Below are 19,240 nucleotides of genomic sequence, written 5' to 3' on the forward strand. Positions count from 1 at the left end.
ATTGCAAGTTTGAGGTCAGCCTCAGCATCTTAGTGAGGCCCTAAACAACTTAATGAGACCCTGTCTCAAAATAAAAATAAAAATAAGGGTTGGGGATATTGCTCAGTGGTTATGCACTGCTGGGTTGAATCCCTAGTAACTCTTGCCCCCCAAAAGTGAATATTCTTTTACCTACAGGACAAATGCTCATAATTCATAATTATTCTTTTGATTTCAGTAAGCAATTTTTCCAAAACCCCTTTATTTATTTACCTCTCTGCTAAAATGCATAAAGAAATGCAAAGGTTTGCAAACTGGATATGCTGATATTTACATAATTTATTTCTTTACTAAAACAGTATTTATTCTGGCTGGGCAAGGTGGCGCATGCCTGTAATCCCGGTGGCTCAGGAGGCTGAGACAGGAGGACCACGAGTTCAAAGACAGTCTCAGCAATTTATCGAGGCACTAAGGAACTCAGTGAGACCCCGTCTCTAATTAAAATACAAAATAGGGCTGGGGATGTGGCTCTGTGGTTGAGTGTCCCTGAGTTCAATTCCCAATACCAAGGGAAAAAAAAAAAAAAAAAAGAAGTACTTATTCTGTATTCTTACATGCCTAAAACTGAGTTAGATGCTGCTATATATATGCTTTCTGACAAAGATACAGTTACAAGCCATTGTGACTATTTACAGTCTTTCACTTGTAATGACCATATGGTCTTTGTAAACTGGGGGCATGATGATAAAAGAAGAGATTCAAAGACTGATGGTTTGAAGAATAAAATGAACAGAAAAAAGAATGACCAGAATACAGATACAGATTCTATATGACAATTATGGGTATCCACACCTAAGAAGTACTGTTGGATTTTTCTCATCAGAGATCTGCCAAAATAAACCTCAAGTGCAGATACAGAGACGACTGAAAATGGCCTTGCCAAAAGTTCCTTTTCTCTCCTCAGTGGGAGGAAGCAAAGACGGGACATTTTTAAAGAACAAGGGACAGATATTACCTGCTTATGGTGCCCAGACTTGGTGGTCGCTTGGAATGGAGAGCAGAGATTTCGAAGGAGCAGGAGGAAGGCCCATGCTGGCTCCAAATGGATAATACCCTACCCACAGAGTAGGGCAGAGAACAGAAGACCTTGTCTGCTACGGAGGCTGGAGACTTTAACCCTTTCAAGCCCTGTGTAAACTGGGTCATGAAGAGCCTCTGCATGGTAGGCATGTGACTAGAAAAGCTCCGTTTTTTTGTCCAGATTCGGTAACATCCCGGGGAACAAAGTGCAAGAAGTGTGTGAAGGCCAAGGACAGAGCAGTCTGCTCTGGTCTGGACTATGGAAGAGCCTCCATAGTCTTGGAGAGGAGCTAGAGTCTGTTGAGAAGCCTGAGTGTGTGCCTGACTACGGAGGCCAGTATCTTCCCTGAATGTGGCCATCCCAGGGCAACTGTGGGACAAGAAAAAAGAAAAGGTCCACTTGGGAGGTTGAGATGGGCACTGGGGGGCCTCTCCTAAGGCAAGCCTTGCTGGAGCACAGTGCTCAGGAAAAGTCCGTGAGGATTCAGTCATGTAATCAGGGACTAGTTTCACATGAAAAGAAACTGGGAGGATTTCAGAACCAAACAGCAATGATGGCATCTTGTTGCTCAAATCTATGAAGCTCCTTTTGATGGCTTCAAGAGAATGAAGTTCCAAGGGCTTACTGTCGGGCCTCTTGTTCCATCCACTAGCTGCCAAATGTGGATTCAGCTGCATTGCATTATATGAAAATCCATCTAGAAGCCTTTTGTATCTGAGGCGTTTGTAGCTTTTAGCCACTGGAAGAAGTGCAGAGGAACATCGCCGATTTCTGAGTTTCTGGGTTTTTATGGCTGGGGCTAGTTTGGAGGCAAGGATGGACAGCTTGTTTAGTAAGGCTAATTCTTTGGTAGGCTTTCTATAATTCAGGCTCCTCAAGGGATGGAATGGAACAGTCCTCTGCTTTGGTATGTGGCTAAGCAAGCTCTTGGTAGGTACTGTTTTGGATTCCAATCGTGCAGAAGCAGATGCAGCACATGAGCTGAGAAGTCTGTGTGCTTTTGTGGGGATGGGATCAGAGGAACTCTTTCCGAAGGCAGAACTTCTGATTTTACTTATTTTCCTCTTCATGCTGACTGGCTCCTGACAGGCAACTCTCTTACATGTTCTATGGGGCTGCTTCTTTAAGGGAAGCATTCCTTTCTGACAGGAAATGTTCACAAAGGCACCATGTAATTGATCATACCCAGCAGACCTGGGGTCTTGTGCTTTCTGAGGGGCATCAGGAAGGCATGGACCTGTGCACAACTCAATGTCCTTCTTTAATGGATGACATAAGCTTTCCTCCTTTTCAGGGTCTCCCAACCTCTGAAACTGTCTGGCAATGTTGCCCTTGGTTGGCTTTGATAGGGTGATTTCTTGAATCATGGTAGACTCATTTTTGTTAGCCTTAGGTTGGTTCTTATTTTTCACCACATAAGCCAACATATTAGATGATTCGCGTTGTTCCAAAACCATATGTGTTCCTTTTTGATGTACTTGTTTCTCTTCCTTTGGCAACATATAGTCCAAGACCCACTGGCTTTGTTGTTTTTCAGCATCAGCATGCATGCTCTGGCATTTCAAGTGGGTCTTGCTCAAATTAGCACTATTACCACCTTTTATGGTAATCATCTCTTTAGATTCCTCCCCGACAGGTAAGTGACCAAATGTATCTCTCAAAGGATCTTCAGTTTCCTCTCTATTCACTTTAGTTGCTGTTTCTGCTGCCAAAGGTGAATGTCTATCAGTAGAATTCTCCTGAGAGTGATAATCTTTGCAAATATTATTTTTCACACTGATCTGCATACTCTCTCTTTCACTAGGATTACTCATATCCCTCAGAGCTCCCTCCTTCATCTCAAGCAGGACTGTGCAGTCTTCCATAGTTTCATACAGCATTTCACTCTCATTTGGTGTGAAGAGATTTTTCAAGTCAGTTTTTTTAATCTTAGTATCAGTTTCTGAATTTTCTCGAGCAGACAGACATAAAGACATTATCTCAATCGATTTCATGCTCCCTGGGGATACACAGGTCTCATCTTGGCATCTAGAAAACATCAAATCTTTTGAGGAAATTTCAAAGGGCATTTTCTTGCATAATACAGAATTTAATTCTAGTCCTGATCCTTCGGTTATTCCTTGTGTTTCTTTCAGAGATGTTCCTTTACCTTGGTGTTCATGACAAATATAATTTAAAGACATGTTTATTCTACCCAGTATTTTTATATTTGGTTCATGATCTGCAACTGACTCCATATCCTGAGCACAAGAATCTGAATACTCTTCCATTTCACAGTCTTTTAAAGATCTGCATACTTTCTCCTCACATGATTTTTTCATTTCAAGGGATTCCACTGGAGAAGCAGCAGCATTTGGAAGATATGAGTCCTGTTTAATTGTTCCTATAAATGTGGCATTCAGTTCTCCTCTCTGAGAGGAGGTACTCCTTGAGGTTTTATGGGATGCCAGTGTATCTTGCCTTACACCACCACTAAGTGTACTGAATGCTTTCATGTCCACCATGCCTTCCATAGGCTTTTTATTATAGTCAGCATTGACCAAGTCTATGATATCATCTGTGAACTCTGCAGAGCCAGAAATATTTTCAAAGACTCCTTTTGAATCACCTTCTTTTGGACTATCATAAGACAGTGAGTTATTACTGCTTGAACTGGCTATCAGGTCTTTTTTGTTATGATTTTCCTCTCTGTTAGAATCTATGTTGGTCTCTCTGTGGTTACTATCTCGTGCCTCCTCAGCTGATTTATTTTCATCTCTGTACTCATTTGGTCTGTTTTGGTTACTGTGGCAGTCAAGGACTTCACTTATCTTCTGATCCAGAGTTTCAATTGTTTGGTTCATATTCTTAAAACTGGAGAACATAATAGTAGAAGCCTTGTCCAACAATGTTTCAGGACTTGGAATGTTTGCAGATTGATTTAGTTCTCCTGTAGCACAATCAGAGATGTTATATTTATAAAACACTGTCTCTTTGGGTATATCTGTTTCTTTTCCATCTAGTCCTTCCTCATTGGGTTTGATGTGACTGATGGTGTGAATGGTTATGTTTGAAGCTCCACTATCTGACACTCCTGCTGTCACTTTATTTCTGATCTTAATTCCCAGAAGTCTACCTTTAATTTCTCTCCTATCAAGTTCACTCTCTTCTGATGTACAACTCAATTTACAGGTACTATTTTCCATGGAGTCTTCTATTCCTTGGGAGTGGTGATCATTATGCAGAAACCCATCTTCACATTTTGTAACAGAAGAGTTCAGGATGATTTTGTTGGGTTCAAAAGAAGCATAAGCAAAACACATGTTATCTTCTGATGCATTGCTTCTTATACAATGACAGCTGAGGATATCCTGAGATTGAACATTTTGACATTCTGTGACAGAAACATCTTGAGGAAAGCCAGATTCTTCTTTTGTACTTGGGAGGAACCTAGGATGTAGATCTTCTGTTCCCGAGTCAGTCATTTCTTTTCTTCTTTCTAGGCTTCCTGGGTTGACGTTTAAGGTAGGACTGTTTGAAGAGGCACCACATGTTTTTTCAACTAGTGGAGAGAAGTCTTTCATTTTTGTTGTAATGGGAATGATTTGAGCATCAGCAATAACAGATCTTCCATTCTCTAATGGAGGATGTTGGCTCTGTTGGGCATCTTTGCTTGTGGCTAAAGGCATCTCTCTGTTTATATTTAGTAGGGAGTTGGTTGGCAACTTCACATGGTCTTGAGAATTAAGGGACACTTGATTTAAAACACATTCATTTTCTACTTTGTTTACAACCAATTTGTTGGTATCAGAAGATTCACTCATCTCATGGGCAATACTCTGTTCATCTAAATGTGAACTATTGTTATGTGAGGTCTGTATAGCTTTTTCTGTCTCAGATCTATAATCCAATTCTAGAGATGGTGGTAACTGAACAATATCTTTCTTGGGTTTTGATACTTCATTACATACAGAACTTATCTCATCTTTTGGCAATAAAGTCATACGACATTTTCTTTTGGACAGAAAATCAGTACATGATGCTTCATTTAACTGGGTGTCACCTTCCAGATTTCTCTGGACGCTGACTAAGGAGTCAGAGTCTTTACTATAAACCTTTTCACTTAATAAACTGGATTCTTTAGTGGTTGTCTGTTCTGGCTCTTCATTCTGCACCAAGGAAGAAAAACTGCTTTCTTCAGAGTGTCCACCTGGATGCTTCATATTACTAACAGTTTCTTTATGGTCCTCAGGGTTTGTAAAGCTACCCTGAATATCTGAAGTGATTTTCAAATCATTTTTTTTAAACATTATTTCTGTGGTTTCAGTAAAAGCCTTGGGCATTAAAGAACTAGAGCTGTCTGTATGGGTTCTACCTTGAATGCAACAGTTATTGTGGATATTTTCTTTCGGGGAATTAACAGTCTCTTTTTCTCCAGAACAATAATTACTGGCATCCTTTTCTGGTTGCCTGGATTTAATAAGAAAGAGTTCATCTCTTTCACTCCTGGGATTTAAAAGTTGTTCTTCACTTTCTCCTCTAGAAGCCAAGTTCTTGCTTTGATCATCCTCATAAAAATAGGAACTGTCTGTCTTTTCAGCAAATCTCTTCAACAAACCATAGCTTTCAAAACCACATTTTTCTAAGGATGTTGTTCTGGATTCTGGATCAGACAAACTTGGTGTGAAATGTGAAATTTCATAATTTTCTTCCAAGGGTTTTACAGCATCTACATTTCCCATAGCTGTGGAACTATCGTATGTAGAACAGCAGTTTTCATTATGGTGGCCCAGACTTTGTTGGTGATTGTCATCTGCTTCACAGACAAGGCTTAATTTACACAATTCTTCTTTCCCACTGTCCACTTTGGAAATGGCACTGTTCCCTGGTAATAATGACAACCAAGAAGGACAAGTTTTTAATTCTCCACATTCTTTTTCTTTAGGAGTTGCTTCTGTTAATCCAGGGTCCACAAAGGTTAAGGGCTCTAAGGAAACTAATGTTCTGGTTTCTGAAACCTCACCACTGGTCATGATTTTGTCTACTTCTGGGTATTCGCTGCACCCAGCTGAGAGACCTTTACTCACATGGCCATTCTTGTGTCCTTCATTATTATCCGTCTTAGTCCTATTGACCTTCATACCTTGTACATCTTTAATAGATTTCAGTGGAGTTTCAGTTGTAATCCATACTTTTCCTTCTGCACAAGAGAAATAAATTAAAAACAGTATGCAATCATAAAAAAAATTGCTTTACCTTAATGAATCATGCAACCAATGGCAACAATACCCGATTCAAAAAAAGAGAGTCACAAATTAGTGTGCCATACCATCAAAATGACTTTCTCTAAATGTTACTTAGCATTCAGCAATTAATGCTGGACAATTAAATACAACATAAAGACACACATGCCTAATTCAGAATCTTAAGAAGTTTCCATTTTAAAATACTAATAGAACAGATTCACAATATAATAGCTTATATCATTAGATGACTATCTTCTTACTTGGACTTAGATGCATTACAGATAAAATTACTCTTTAAAAAAAAGTTATGCATAAAACAACATATACTAGAGTGTGGTGGTGCACACCTCTAATCAAGCTACAGGCCAGTTTGAGACAGGAGAATCACAAGTTTGAGGCTAGTTTCAAAATAAAAAATAAAAAGGGCTGCAGATTTAGCTAAGTGGTAGGGCATCCCTGGGTTCAACCCCTAGTACCACAAAAACAAAACAAAAACTGTTAAAAAGATTGATGTATAAATTGAATAATTTTGAACCCAATTACCTACAATAACTGTCTCTGTATATAATGGAGATGATAATTATTGAAGCTGAGTGACAGGCACATGGAGATTTAGTATATGCTTTCTATTTATGAATAAGTTTGAAAATTTCTATTATGAAACATTTAAAAGAGAAAAATATTTCTTAGCAGAATGTCAGATCAATTCATAAAGAAGTTTCAATATACACACTTTCTCTGAAATCCTAGGTATAGGGTGCAGTACAATGTAGTTCCTCAAATTTATTAATAATCTACACACAATATATATACATTTTCATCTTTCTTCCCCTTTTAGAAAACAAATCCAAAGCTACACACACACACACACACACAGATTTGTGTATATGCATCAGATCTGCACACAACATACCTATGCTAAACCAATAAAGCAAAAAAAAAAAAAAATCAATTTAAAGATCGAATTCCCACTAAAATAAAAACTCTAGGGCTGGGGATATAGCTCAGTTGGTAGACTGCTAGACTCACATGCACAAGGCTTTGGGTTCAATTCCCAGCACCACAAAAAAACAAAAACAAAAACAAACAAACAAAAACCCCCACTGTATTCGGATAAAGATTATGTTGGGTTTGTTCTCTCCTCTTCCTTGTTGGCCAGTATAATGCCTGATATATAACAACACTCAATGAATATTTGTAGAATTAATGAATGTATAGAGTTAGGTCATATCAGCAAATGTTATTAACAGTGAATTCCTAGGCTTCCCTACTCATTTCTCAATAAGTACCAAGAACAGCAATTACTAAGAAAGAGCTATGGATGTCTTTGAAGCCCCTTGACTCTATGATAACTTACCTCTCTGGGTCTCAAGTTTCCTCCTTTGTAAAAAGCATTGTTAGTACACTTACCTCATTGCTATACGCAGGACTGAAGTAAATAATACATGTAAAACACCACCTGGTACAGTGCTTGCCATATAAAGAAAAGATGGCTTTTCTTTTTGATTCCTTATTTTACTGCACCTAAGAGTAGTCAATTGATAATAACTAGGCTTGGAACAGTACTTATATATTTGGAGTCTGGGCTAGGGATGTAACTCAGTGGTAGAGGATATGTTAAACATATGAGAACTCCTGGCACCACTTAAAAAAAGTTTTTGCAGTGCTGGGGACCAAACCTAGGACTTTGAGCATGTTAGGCAAGCACTGTACCATTCAACTACATCTCTAGTCCCCCAAAATATCTGGAGTAAGCAAATACTAGATGGATAAATATATACTAAATTCCATAAGGTTGCACAGATACCAGTAATCAACAAAAGGCAGACTTGAAATCCTAATTTCCCACACAATATTTATTACCGTGAAACTAGTCTATTTTATCACAGCAGAAAATGCTACTCTACTCATGAATTTCTTAACATGAGTACTCCAAATGGTTGTATTTTATCCTTCTACTGTATGCTATACCATTCATTAAACCATTTGTTCCACACCATCCTAGCTGTACCTCACTATATCTGCTCAAGAACATTGTAAAACTCTTTATCCATCCCCAAACTGTTTACAGTTGATTTACTTTATGCAAGGCACTTTAGGTGAGACTCTCCCTCAGAGCCACTACCTGCAGAAGAATACTGATTCTTAACTTAAGTGAAGAGTTTTAGGGAGGAGGCAGAGAACCACCACTTCCCAGGCGATGTAGCTGAAGGCGAGGTGGGAAAGAAGGGTTGTATAAAGTTGCAAAGCAAAATTACACTAATCCCATTCTTTTGACTTATTTTTAATCATGTATTTTGAAATTTCAGAGAACTTTAAAGGAGAGTTTGAGGTAATTTATTTTTATTACAAAGTTTTCAAAAGTCTAGGGAACACTGACCTGGTCTCTGTAATACATGGATAAAGACTCACATACTGTATGGAATTATTATGAAGATTACAAGAATTAATATATGTACTCTCAAAAGTGTCAGAGAGGACATGTTCGGTTAATGCTAGCCATTTTTATTATTCCTTGGAACTCCTACTCCCTTACATACAAGCTCTATTATCAGGACCTCTGTATGGGCTGGGGTTATAGCTCAGTGATGTAGCACTTGCCTACCATGTGTGAGTCACTGGGTTTAATTCTTAGCACAGCATATAAAGGTCCAAAAACAACTAAAAAACAAAAAAAAACTTTTTTAATTAAAAAAACAACTCTCAGTAATACTATTTCTCAATTATTTATTTTTAATTTTTCTTTTTTAAAATATTTCTTTTAGTTGTAGTTGGACACAATATGTTTATTTTATTTATTTATATGTGGTGCTGAGGATCAAACCCGCGGCCTCACATGCGCTCAGCAAGTGCTCTACCGCTGAGCCACAACCCCAGCCCTATTTCTCAATTATTTAATATACCACTTCTACTAGGCACAGAACTACAGTCCCAGCTACTTGGGAGACTGAGGCAGGAGGATCACTTGAGACCAAAAGTTCAAGACTAGCGTGGGCAACATAAAACCTTATTACAGAAGTAAATAAATAATGAAAAATAAAGAAAAAAATAATTACTTCCATGAAACTGGAAGAACAGTAATGGAATTTTAATGATTGTTGTAGGTTACACTCTAGTTGAAGGAAGAGTTGGAAGATCAGGGAAGCTATCACAAGTATTAGGAACAAGCAGCCAGGAATGGTGGCACACACCTATAATCCCAGTGACTCGGGAAGCTGAAGCAAGAGAATGGCAAGTTTGAGGCCAGCCTCTGGAACTTGGCAAGATTCTCAGCAACTTAATGAGACCCTGTTTTAAAATAAAACAATAAAAAGGGCTGGGGATGTAGCTCAGCGTAGAGTGCCCCTGGGTTCAATCCTCAGTACAATAAAAAAAAAAAAAAAAGTATTTGAACCCTGGAGAATGAAATTAACATTCTGTGAGTTATGTTACTCAGCTTGAGATGATCATGGACTTCTAGCTCTATATCTAAAAAATATTCACATTTGCAGGAGTTGGCAAGCTAATTCTAAAATTCATAGGAAAATTCAAGTAGAATAAAACACCCAAAACAATCTTTAAAAAGAATAAGGTAAGTAGACTTAGACTTCCTGATTTCAAAGCTTACTATATTGCTACATTGTCAAGATACTAACATAGGTTAGACATAAATATCAACAGATAAAATGAGAAGTTCTATAGTTTGAATCTTATATATTCTCCAAAGACCTATGTGTTAAAAAAGCTTGGTTCCCAGCCTGTGGCACTACTGGCAGGTAGTGGAACACTTAAGAAAAGTTAAGATTATCAGGGGAATGCCCTGAAAGGGGACTGTGGGAGTTGGGTGGGGGTGGCACACACCTGTAATCCCAGTTACTTGGGAGGCTGAGGCAAAAGAATCACAAATTCAAGGGCAGCCTGGGCAATTAGCAAGGCTCTGTCTCAAAATAAGATAAATAGTGCTGGAGATATAGTTTAAAAAATAAATAAATAATTAAAAAAGGGAAATACCTGGCTGGGGGTATAGATCAATGGTACAGCATCTGCTTAGCATACTCAAGGACCTGGCTTCAATCCCCAGCATCCCACTCCAACCCTCCTGAAAAAAAGGAAGGAAAAAAAAGAGAGAACCAACTTGGGCAGAATACAAATTTTGGCAGTGGGGCCCCTGAAGAAAGAATACAAGAAGTAGATTTCTAAGAAGCATCATTTAATTTTCAACTTCATAGTAAATAATGAGGCAGCAGATGCATGACCTTGACCATGGCAAAGCAAGCTGAAATGCTGATAACACTATCAAAGATAATGTACATCTGGTTAAGTCAAATCCATGGTGGTTGTAAATACTTCTTGCATCCCCCAGACTTGAGGTATTCATAAACTTGCCTTCACAAAACTTTCCTCTCTGCCTTGCTATGACAATCTGTGACTTTGGGTAGCTAAGTTTGCTTTCTTGTGTGTAATACGGAATACCTTGGAAGATTCCTGGAAGACTGAATTAATACATATTATACTGAGGCTATTAAAGATTCCAGTAGAGTTGCTGATTTTAAGCTCCCCCATATCAAACAGAAAACCTTACACATGGCTTTGGGGGTGAGTTGGGGAAATCAAATGACTGATTTTGTCAGTTTAAGTCATTTAAAAGAATGGTGGTGCTGGAGATATAGCTCAGTTGGTAGAGTGCTTGCCTCTCATGCACAAGGCCCTGGGTTCAATCCCCAGCACCTCAAGGAACCACCAAAAAAAACCCAAAAAAACAAAAACAAAAACAAAAAAACGGTGAGTGGCACACATCTGTAGCCTCAGTGATTTGGGAGACTGAAGCAGAGGGACCATAAGTTCAAGGCCAGCTTCAACAAATTAATAAGACCTTGACTCAAAAAATAAAAAAAGGACTAGGAATACAGCTCAATGGTAAAGTTTCCCTGGGTTCAATCCTCACTACTACTACTACTACTAGTAGTATTATAAAGAAGAATAGTGGGGCTGGGGTTGTGGCTCAGGGGCAAAGCACTTGCCTCGCACATATGAGGCACTGGGTTCAAGCCTCAGTACCACATAAAATAAATAAGTAAAATAAAGATATTAAAAAAAAAATAGTGGTCTGGGGATGTAGCTCAGTGGTAGAATGCTCACCTAGCATGTATTAAACACTGGGTTTAATTCCCAGTACTGAAAAAAAAGCAAGGAAAAAAAAAAACAAAACAGCAGTGGAACAGGAAGAAAAATGGCACTGGGAAGAACTTGGTGTGGTGGAGCACACCTGTAATCCCAGGCTGAGGCAAGAGGATTACAAATTCAAGGCCAGACTCAGTAATTTACCAAAGCTCTAATGACTTAGCAAGACTTTCCCGCAAAATCAAAAATAAAAAGGGATGAGGATGTAGCTCAGTGGTAAAGTGCCCCTGGATTCAATCCCCAGTACCAAAAAAGGAGAAAAGTACATCTGAGTAGTTTATCTGTGGACACTTGTATCTATGTCCTATGTGAATTAACTTTTTAGCTTTTTGGTTTAGAGTAGCTATGTAAGTCTGAAAGGACAGTTTTTGTTTTGTTTTTTTTTCCCCTTTTTGAGTAATGGAGGGATTGAACCCAAGGACACTATGACTGAGCTACATCCCCAGTATCTTTTATTTTGAAAAAGGGTCTGGCTAAGTTGCTCACACTGGCCTCAAACTTGAAATCCTACGGCCTCATCTTCCTGAATAGCTGGGATTACAGGTGCATCACTGGCAGATTATTTATTTATTTATCTATCTATCTATTTATTTATTTATTATTTTCAGCGTGTGGTACTGGGGATTGACCCAGGATGTTGCACATGTTAAGCAAATGTTCTACCAATGAGGTATAGCTTCAGCCCTTAAAGGACACAACTCAGGTTCTTCTAAAAGGTCATTTAGGAGCTGCGGCTGTAGCTTAGTGGTAGAGCGCTTGCCTATCATATGTGAGGCACTGAGTTCAATCCTCAGCACTCCATATAAATAAATGAACAAAATAAATGTCTAAAAAATATTTTTTCTTAAAAAAAGGTCATTTAGTGTTAAATGAAAGTGCAGTTCAACACAAACAACATAAATCTTATGGAAGGATGTGGGTGAAAAAATGCCAAAGATTAAGTCATACTGGAATCCCCATGAAAAGATCTTAGGGATGAGTTGGGGGTCACTATACTGAATCCCCTGTAAGCCCTAAAAACACTGTGAAACTTATAGACAAAACAGTATTTCTCTTTTTAGAGCAGTGTCCTTTAACACATACTGGACAGTCAAGTCTTTGAGCCACAGAGAAAATATGTAGCAGTAGGAAGCAGGGTGATAAACCAGGACAAATGCTTCTTTTTTGTACAGACTTATAAAGGTGGTGAGAGTCAAATCTAGCATTATATTACAGTAACAAAATTTTTATATTCTTTAACATACTTATTCCCTGCCCGCCCCACCTCCACCGGCTTTTTGAGGTTCTGGTATGACAGTCCTCTCTTAAGATTATTTTTGGCCTATGGGTGGCAATAGGAGGAGAATCTCTATTCAGATACCCTCCGTTGGATCTTAGCTTCCTTCTTGATCACCCACCAATCAATGTAGAAGTAATCCTTCAGATGCCTAAACTCAGCCACTGTTTTGAGAAGCAAAATGAAATAACAAAAATAGAACTGACTTGAAAATTCTCAAGGTGACCCAAGTGAATGTTTCCTCTCATACCTACCCCAGAGAACCACCATGTGCTGAACAATTCAGGATGGATTTCTCCCCTGTCCCAGTTCATCCTTCTAAACAAGGAAATATATTATATTTGATTATATAAAATTAAATAAAAGACTTTAAGGAAAAATAAAAGGGAATCAAACTTTCATAAAAAGTAAGGCACTGCCTGATAATAGGTATGTTCAGTCAGGTACATTCATGGGCAATATTTCTATAGCTAAGTCATCCTGCAACTAGCAGGGACCTATAGCCTTTGTGTTCTGAATACAAAATGGAAATGTGAACTAAAACACTATGTGTAGTAAGTGGGAAAAGGAAACAATTCAGAGAAATAGATACCTTTGCGCCTTAGAAAATCTTCAGGGAAGTCTGCATGTAAAAGTTCTTTGCTGTTCTGCATCAGGAGGTCCTCCTACAGTAAGAAAATCCAGGAGTCAGAGAACATTCAGATACATGAAATTACGAATATTATTCTTTGAGAAACTTTTTGTTGTGGTTCTGGGGACTGAATTCAGGTGCTTGCAAGTTAGGCAAGCACAGCCCCAGTCCACCCCCTCCTTTTTTTTTTTTTTTAAACTTTTGAGATAAGACTTGCTAAATTGCCTGGGCTAGCCTTGAACTTGTGATCCTCCTACCTCAGCCTCCAGAATAGCTAGCTGGGATTATAGGTGTGCACCATTCCACCTGGCTGAGACTTCAGGAAATCTGCTAGCAGTCACAAAGATTAGGAACTGAAGGAAACCTCAAATTTAAGTAAATTCAATGCAAACTTTTACTTCTCTAGAATTCAAACTTGAAAAATCAGTCAAGGGCTGGGGATGTGGCTCAAGCGGTAGCGCGCTCGCCTGGCATGCGTGCGCTCTGGGTTCCATCCTCAGCACCACATACAAACAATGATGCTGTGTCCGTCAATAGCTAAAAAAATAAATATTAAAATTCTCTCTCTCTCTCTCTCTCAAAAAAAAAAAAAAAAGAAAGAAAGAAAGCAAGCAAAATCAGTCAAGTTTTTCAAGTCTGAATAATAATAGGTAAAAAAGGCCAAATTACAGATGCAAACAAAACCCTATAAGTAACTTCTGAATTAAAAAGACAAATTGTTGCAATATAATTTTAATCTTATTTCAGGGGAAAATATCAGAAAATTAGATGTATCTCAATCTCTAACCATTCTAGATATCATAAATAAAATTCTTCTCAAACCTCTCAGAAAGTTTTGCTTTGTTTTTTAAAATCTTCCTCATCACAGAAGGGAAGAGAAAAGGGATCATCATCAATGACAATTTGAATTACAGGTATGTACCAACCATGCCTGGCTGAGAGACTTCCATACGACTTCAGGAAATTTGCTATTAGTCACAAGGAGTAGAAATTGAAGGGAATCTCAAATTTAAGTATAATCAACAAAAACTTTCTTCATCTTAAAAGCAGAAGAAATTTTTAAAATGGGACAGAACAATGGCAGAATGTGCACACCGTGACAAATGCCTTTGCAGCTCAGGAAGTGGGGCTGTGTACATGTTGAGTATCCCTTATTAGAAATGCTTGGAAACAGAAATTTCTCAGATTTCAGGATTTTTTAGATTTTGAAATATTTGCATATATATAATGTGATATCTCAGGGATGGGAGCCAAGCCTAAAAAATAAAATTTATTATATTTCACATATACCTTAACACAAACTGAATATAATTTTATACAACTATTTTTTAGTGTTCCTGCATTTTGAGTATGACCTGTCACATGAGATCAGGTGTAGAATTTTCCACTGGAGTCATCATGTTGATGCTCAGAAAGTTTTAGATTTTGAAGCATTTTGGATTTCAGATTTTCAGATAAGTGATGCTGAACCTGTATCATGTTTACTGGGTGGGAGATTCTGACCAACCACAAATGGCTGTGCATGCTTAACTTTCCTTCTGAGTCATTTCTCTCCACCTCTTCTAAGGCTTAAACATTTTTGGTGAGGGGTACTGGGGTGCTCAATCTCTGAGCCACATTCCCAGTCCTTTTTATTATTATTATTTTTAATTTTGAGACAGAGTCTTGCTTAAATTGCTTAGGGCCTTGCTAAATTTCTGAGGCTGGTCTCGAATTTGCAGTCCCCTCCCTTGGTCTCCTGAGTCGCTGGGATTACAGGCATATGCCATCACACCACGCTAACATTTTTTTAAACATTGATTTAATTGATAAGTACAAAATTCTGATGCAACATCCATCAAAAGATACAGATCAGTGAAATCACTGCCGTGACTAATCTTTCTCTTAATTCTTATTATCATTTAAAGGGAAAAAAATTAGAGCTCTAAGCAAAATTCTGAAATTAGGAAATTAGAAACAGAAGCCAAGAAAGGAGCTTCAAAGATATAAACAATGGCAAATAAAATAAAATAAAAAATAAAAATAAAACACTACTATTGGAAATGAGAGATGAGACTATGAGTTTCATAGTCTTTACTTATTGAAACTTTAGTGTGTAATATACTTATAAAGAGCATAAACTTCAAAACAAAATGAAAATGAATCATAAGCATAAAAGGCAGAGAGAAAACACTTACTACAGAAGAAATGATGGGATTAGAAAACAATTTGGCAACCATCACAGTAATCATCTCAAGCAAATGTCAATGAATGCTAAAACTAGTGGCTAAATGTTTGAATGAGAAACAATATTCATAATCTCAAATATGTTGTCGTAAGAAACTTATCAATTATTAAAAGGAAAATAGTAACTTCACAATGGAGAAACCTGACAGACCTCACCAAACCAACTCATCAAATTTCTCTTCAGGGATGAGGCATCCCAACATTATGTGCTTCCTGATATGATCCACTGAGAAGAACAAACATCACTTCTGTAGTATTCCTGACCCCAAAACGCATATCTGGAATCTAATCAGGAGGAAACATTACACAAACCCAAACTGAGGGAAACTGTACAAAACAAATGAACTGTTCTCTTCAAAATTATGGGCAAAGGAACTATTTATTCCAGATTAAAGACAAACAAGACATGTCAACTGAATGCCACAGTAATCTTGCCCCAGAAAAACTAAAAACATCTTATTTTCCTTAGCATTAAAAGATAGCAATAGGACAACTGGCCCAATTTGAATATGATTTGTAGAGTAGATATAGGACTTGGTCAGCCACACTATGGTCAGGTAACAGAATGTCTTTGCTAGGAAACATACATTGAAGTATTTAGGCATCATGTCTATGAATATACTCTAAAATTATTCAGAAAAAAGAAAAAGAGGCAAAATATTAACGTGTGAGCAAGTTGCAGAAGATAATTCTTGGTATTATTTTTTCAACTTTTCTGTACTTCTCAAATTATTTCAAAATAAAGGTTAAGAAAATGTTTATTTAGGGAGGCTGAGGCAGGAGTTCAAAGCCAGCCTCAGCAAAAAACAAGGCACTTAGCAATTCAATGAGACCCTGTCTCTAAAAAAATACAAAATAGGGCTCCGGATGTGGCTCAGTGGTTGATTACAGCTGAGTTCAATCCCTGGTACCAAAACAAAAACCAAAAACTAACAAACAAAAAGCCCTACATTTACTTGTAATTATACTTTCTACAAAAATGACATTGCTGTCTGGCTTGCAGTATGCTCAGTTGTTGCTGAATGGGACTTACTGCCAACTATTAAATTTGTTGTCTCATTTTGCTGAATAGTGAAATTTTCCTTCAGTCAACCTGGCAGGTAAGAGAGTCCTGGCCCTGGGAGGATTCATTTATTTTTTTGGTTTAGCAGTATAAGTGTTTTGGCCTTCTGATGCCCCATAAATTGCATTTCTTCACAGAACTTTGGTGGTAAAAAGGGTGCGAGAGCCAGATGTGGTGATGCACACCCGTATACCCAGCATCCTGCGAGGCTGAGGCAGGAGGACTGCAGATTCGAAGCCAGTCTCAACAATTTAGTGAGGCTATAAGCAACTCAGTGAGATATCCTGTTTTGAAATAAAAAATAAAAAGGATGGGGATGTGACTTAGTGGTTAAGTGCCCTTGGGTTCAATTCCTGGTGCCAAAAACAACAAACAAACAAACAAAAAAACAACCAAAAAAGATGCTACAGACCTCTCATTCCACTGCCACTGAAGGGTGTTGTTTCTCAGCTTTTGCTCTTCAAATCTGCTGAAAGGAATTCCTAGATCTAAACACCCAGACACACCACTAATTTTCAAGTGTAAGGAAGCAACCCATTGCAAAGTGTACTTTAGCTTACTGTAGTAAGAAATAAGAAATCAGAAATTAGAAATAAATCGTTCTTTAGTGTCAGTTTGGCAGTAAGTAACAATGTTTTATTAACTCTAAACCTCTGTATTTTCAGTGTTTACTGAACATGCAAAATGACATTTTTCCAAATTGGAAAAATGCCTATTCTGTGAGGTTGCCAGATACACAATTTTGAAATGGTCTTGCAAACTTCTTCAGACTAAAAAGCACAGAATCAACTGACTGACTAGTGCAACTCTCCACTTGGATTCCTTTTAGGTCTCAGATGCACCATTTAACACTAAACTCATCATCTTCCCCAGCTTCCCTTGAAGAAAAAAATCAATATGCTTCTATTGCATGCCCTGCCATGCTCAATAGTGCCACTGCCCAAATAAGGAAGAAACTGGGAGAAAAGACTTTGGCTTTCCATTTTCACATGTCTAATCAGTAGTCAAGTGTATGATTTTTATTCACAGTATATTTCTCAAATAGGTCCTCTGCTCTCCATCCTCTCTACCTCTCAGATGGTTTATATTTTTCTCATCATTTCTCACTGAGATTACAGCAATAGCCTCTTATGTTTGTCTGCATTAAACCCTGGGTTTCCTCCAGTGCAGTATCCAGTCTACCCTTAGGTGAGCCTAACAACAAGAAAATATACATCCATATCAGTCCTCTTCTCAAAATCCTCCAGTGGCTCCTCATTTTTTATAATAAAAATTTTATAATAAAATTCAAATTCCTCAATTGGGTATCCACGCCTATTATGATATGATTCCTACCTACTTTTCTAGTTCCTGCCTCCCCCATGCATTCTGAGCATTTTTCCTCTTGTCTCAGTGTGTCCCTCCCCTTTGTCCTCTTCATTAGGCAAAATCCTGCTAATTCTTTAAGTCAAATAAATAAATAAATAAAAGTTCAAAATGACACTATCCTCTGCTTTTCTGGTTCTCAGGCTAGGAGTATGGTTTCAGAGGTCATAAAATACTCTATGGAAAGGACAGAATGCAGTGGCAAGTTATACAATGAGTAGTCAGAGCTCTGTTCTAACCCCAGGACTCTCATCACTAGGTGGTACCGAGAGCAACCTTACATTGGTTTTAAGAAAAAATGGGAGGCTGGGGTTGTGGCTCAGTGGTAGAGCGCTCGCCTAGCATGCATGAGGCACTGGATTCGATCCTCAGCACCACATAAATGTAAAATAAAGATATTGTGTCCACCGAAAACTTAAGAATAAATATTAAAAAAAAAAAAGAAAGAAAAAATGGGTACCATATAAAATATCTAAGAGGATTCCCTGTTGGGATAGGTTGCTCCTATGGAGGAGCTTCTTCCATTCTTGTGACCATAAATATTTCCTGAGAAAAGCCAACAGAACTGTCAAATGAATTCTGGTAATGTTGCCTAGAATGACTACCAAGTTTTTCTGGGGCTAAATGCAGATAGTAACATAAAGGCTCCTTTGGATTCTAAATATCTCTTGTAACCCTGTGCAGTTTTAAACTTTACTGGCTCCAGCCCCTAAAGGGGCTGCTGAGATTTTAGAGTTGCCCTCATCTATTGCTTTCCAAATCTCTAGATGGAGATTTGGAATACCCAGGTGGAGCTCCAAACCCACTACTTCAGTTATGTTCCTTTTTCCTTGGTTCTGATTTGTAACCAGGAAAGGGAGAAAAAGAAGCTAAAACTAAGTCATTCCACTTGCCTCCTGCCATGCTGAGTTATCTTAAAATGTTCTGAGTTAAGATCCAGGTGTGGTGGTGCATGTCTGAAATCTTAGCATCTTGGGAGGCTGAGGCAGGAGGATTATAAATTCAAAGCCAGTCTCAGCAACTTAGCAAGGTCCTAGGCAACTTAATAAGATCCTGTCTCAAAATAAAAAAAATAAAAATAAAAAGGGTTTGAGGAATGGAGGCTATGGTTAAAATGGCCCTGGGTTTAATCTCCAGTACCAAAAAGAAAGTTTTAAGTTATCTTTCATCAGAAGACTAGAGACTACAAGGTTTGAAGTCTGAAATATGATCAGAAACTAAAAAGACTGAATAG

General features: G+C 38.0%; 1 protein-coding gene and 1 non-coding gene across 5 annotated transcripts in view; one reads left to right on the forward strand and one right to left on the reverse strand.

The window, feature by feature from the left end:
• Positions 1–19,240, reverse strand: part of Prr14l (proline rich 14 like) — a 64,950-nt gene that overhangs the window by 20,586 nt on the left and 25,124 nt on the right. For all 4 annotated transcript variants that reach the window (XM_076838204.2, XM_076838195.2, XM_076838188.2 and 1 more), the window contains 2 exons: positions 13,314–13,386; positions 995–6,239 (listed from right to left, as the gene is read on the reverse strand). In XM_076838204.2, the coding sequence (XP_076694319.2) occupies positions 995–6,239; positions 13,314–13,374 (5,306 nt within the window). In that variant the 5' untranslated portion in view covers positions 13,375–13,386. The remainder of the gene's footprint in view (positions 1–994; positions 6,240–13,313; positions 13,387–19,240) is intronic.
• Positions 10,925–10,997, forward strand: Trnae-cuc (transfer RNA glutamic acid (anticodon CUC)). Its single transcript has one exon. It is a non-coding gene; the product is annotated as a tRNA-Glu (tRNA).

Source organism: Callospermophilus lateralis, chromosome 1 (assembly GCF_048772815.1).
Source record: "Callospermophilus lateralis isolate mCalLat2 chromosome 1, mCalLat2.hap1, whole genome shotgun sequence".
Classification (NCBI taxonomy): Eukaryota; Metazoa; Chordata; class Mammalia; order Rodentia; family Sciuridae; genus Callospermophilus; species Callospermophilus lateralis.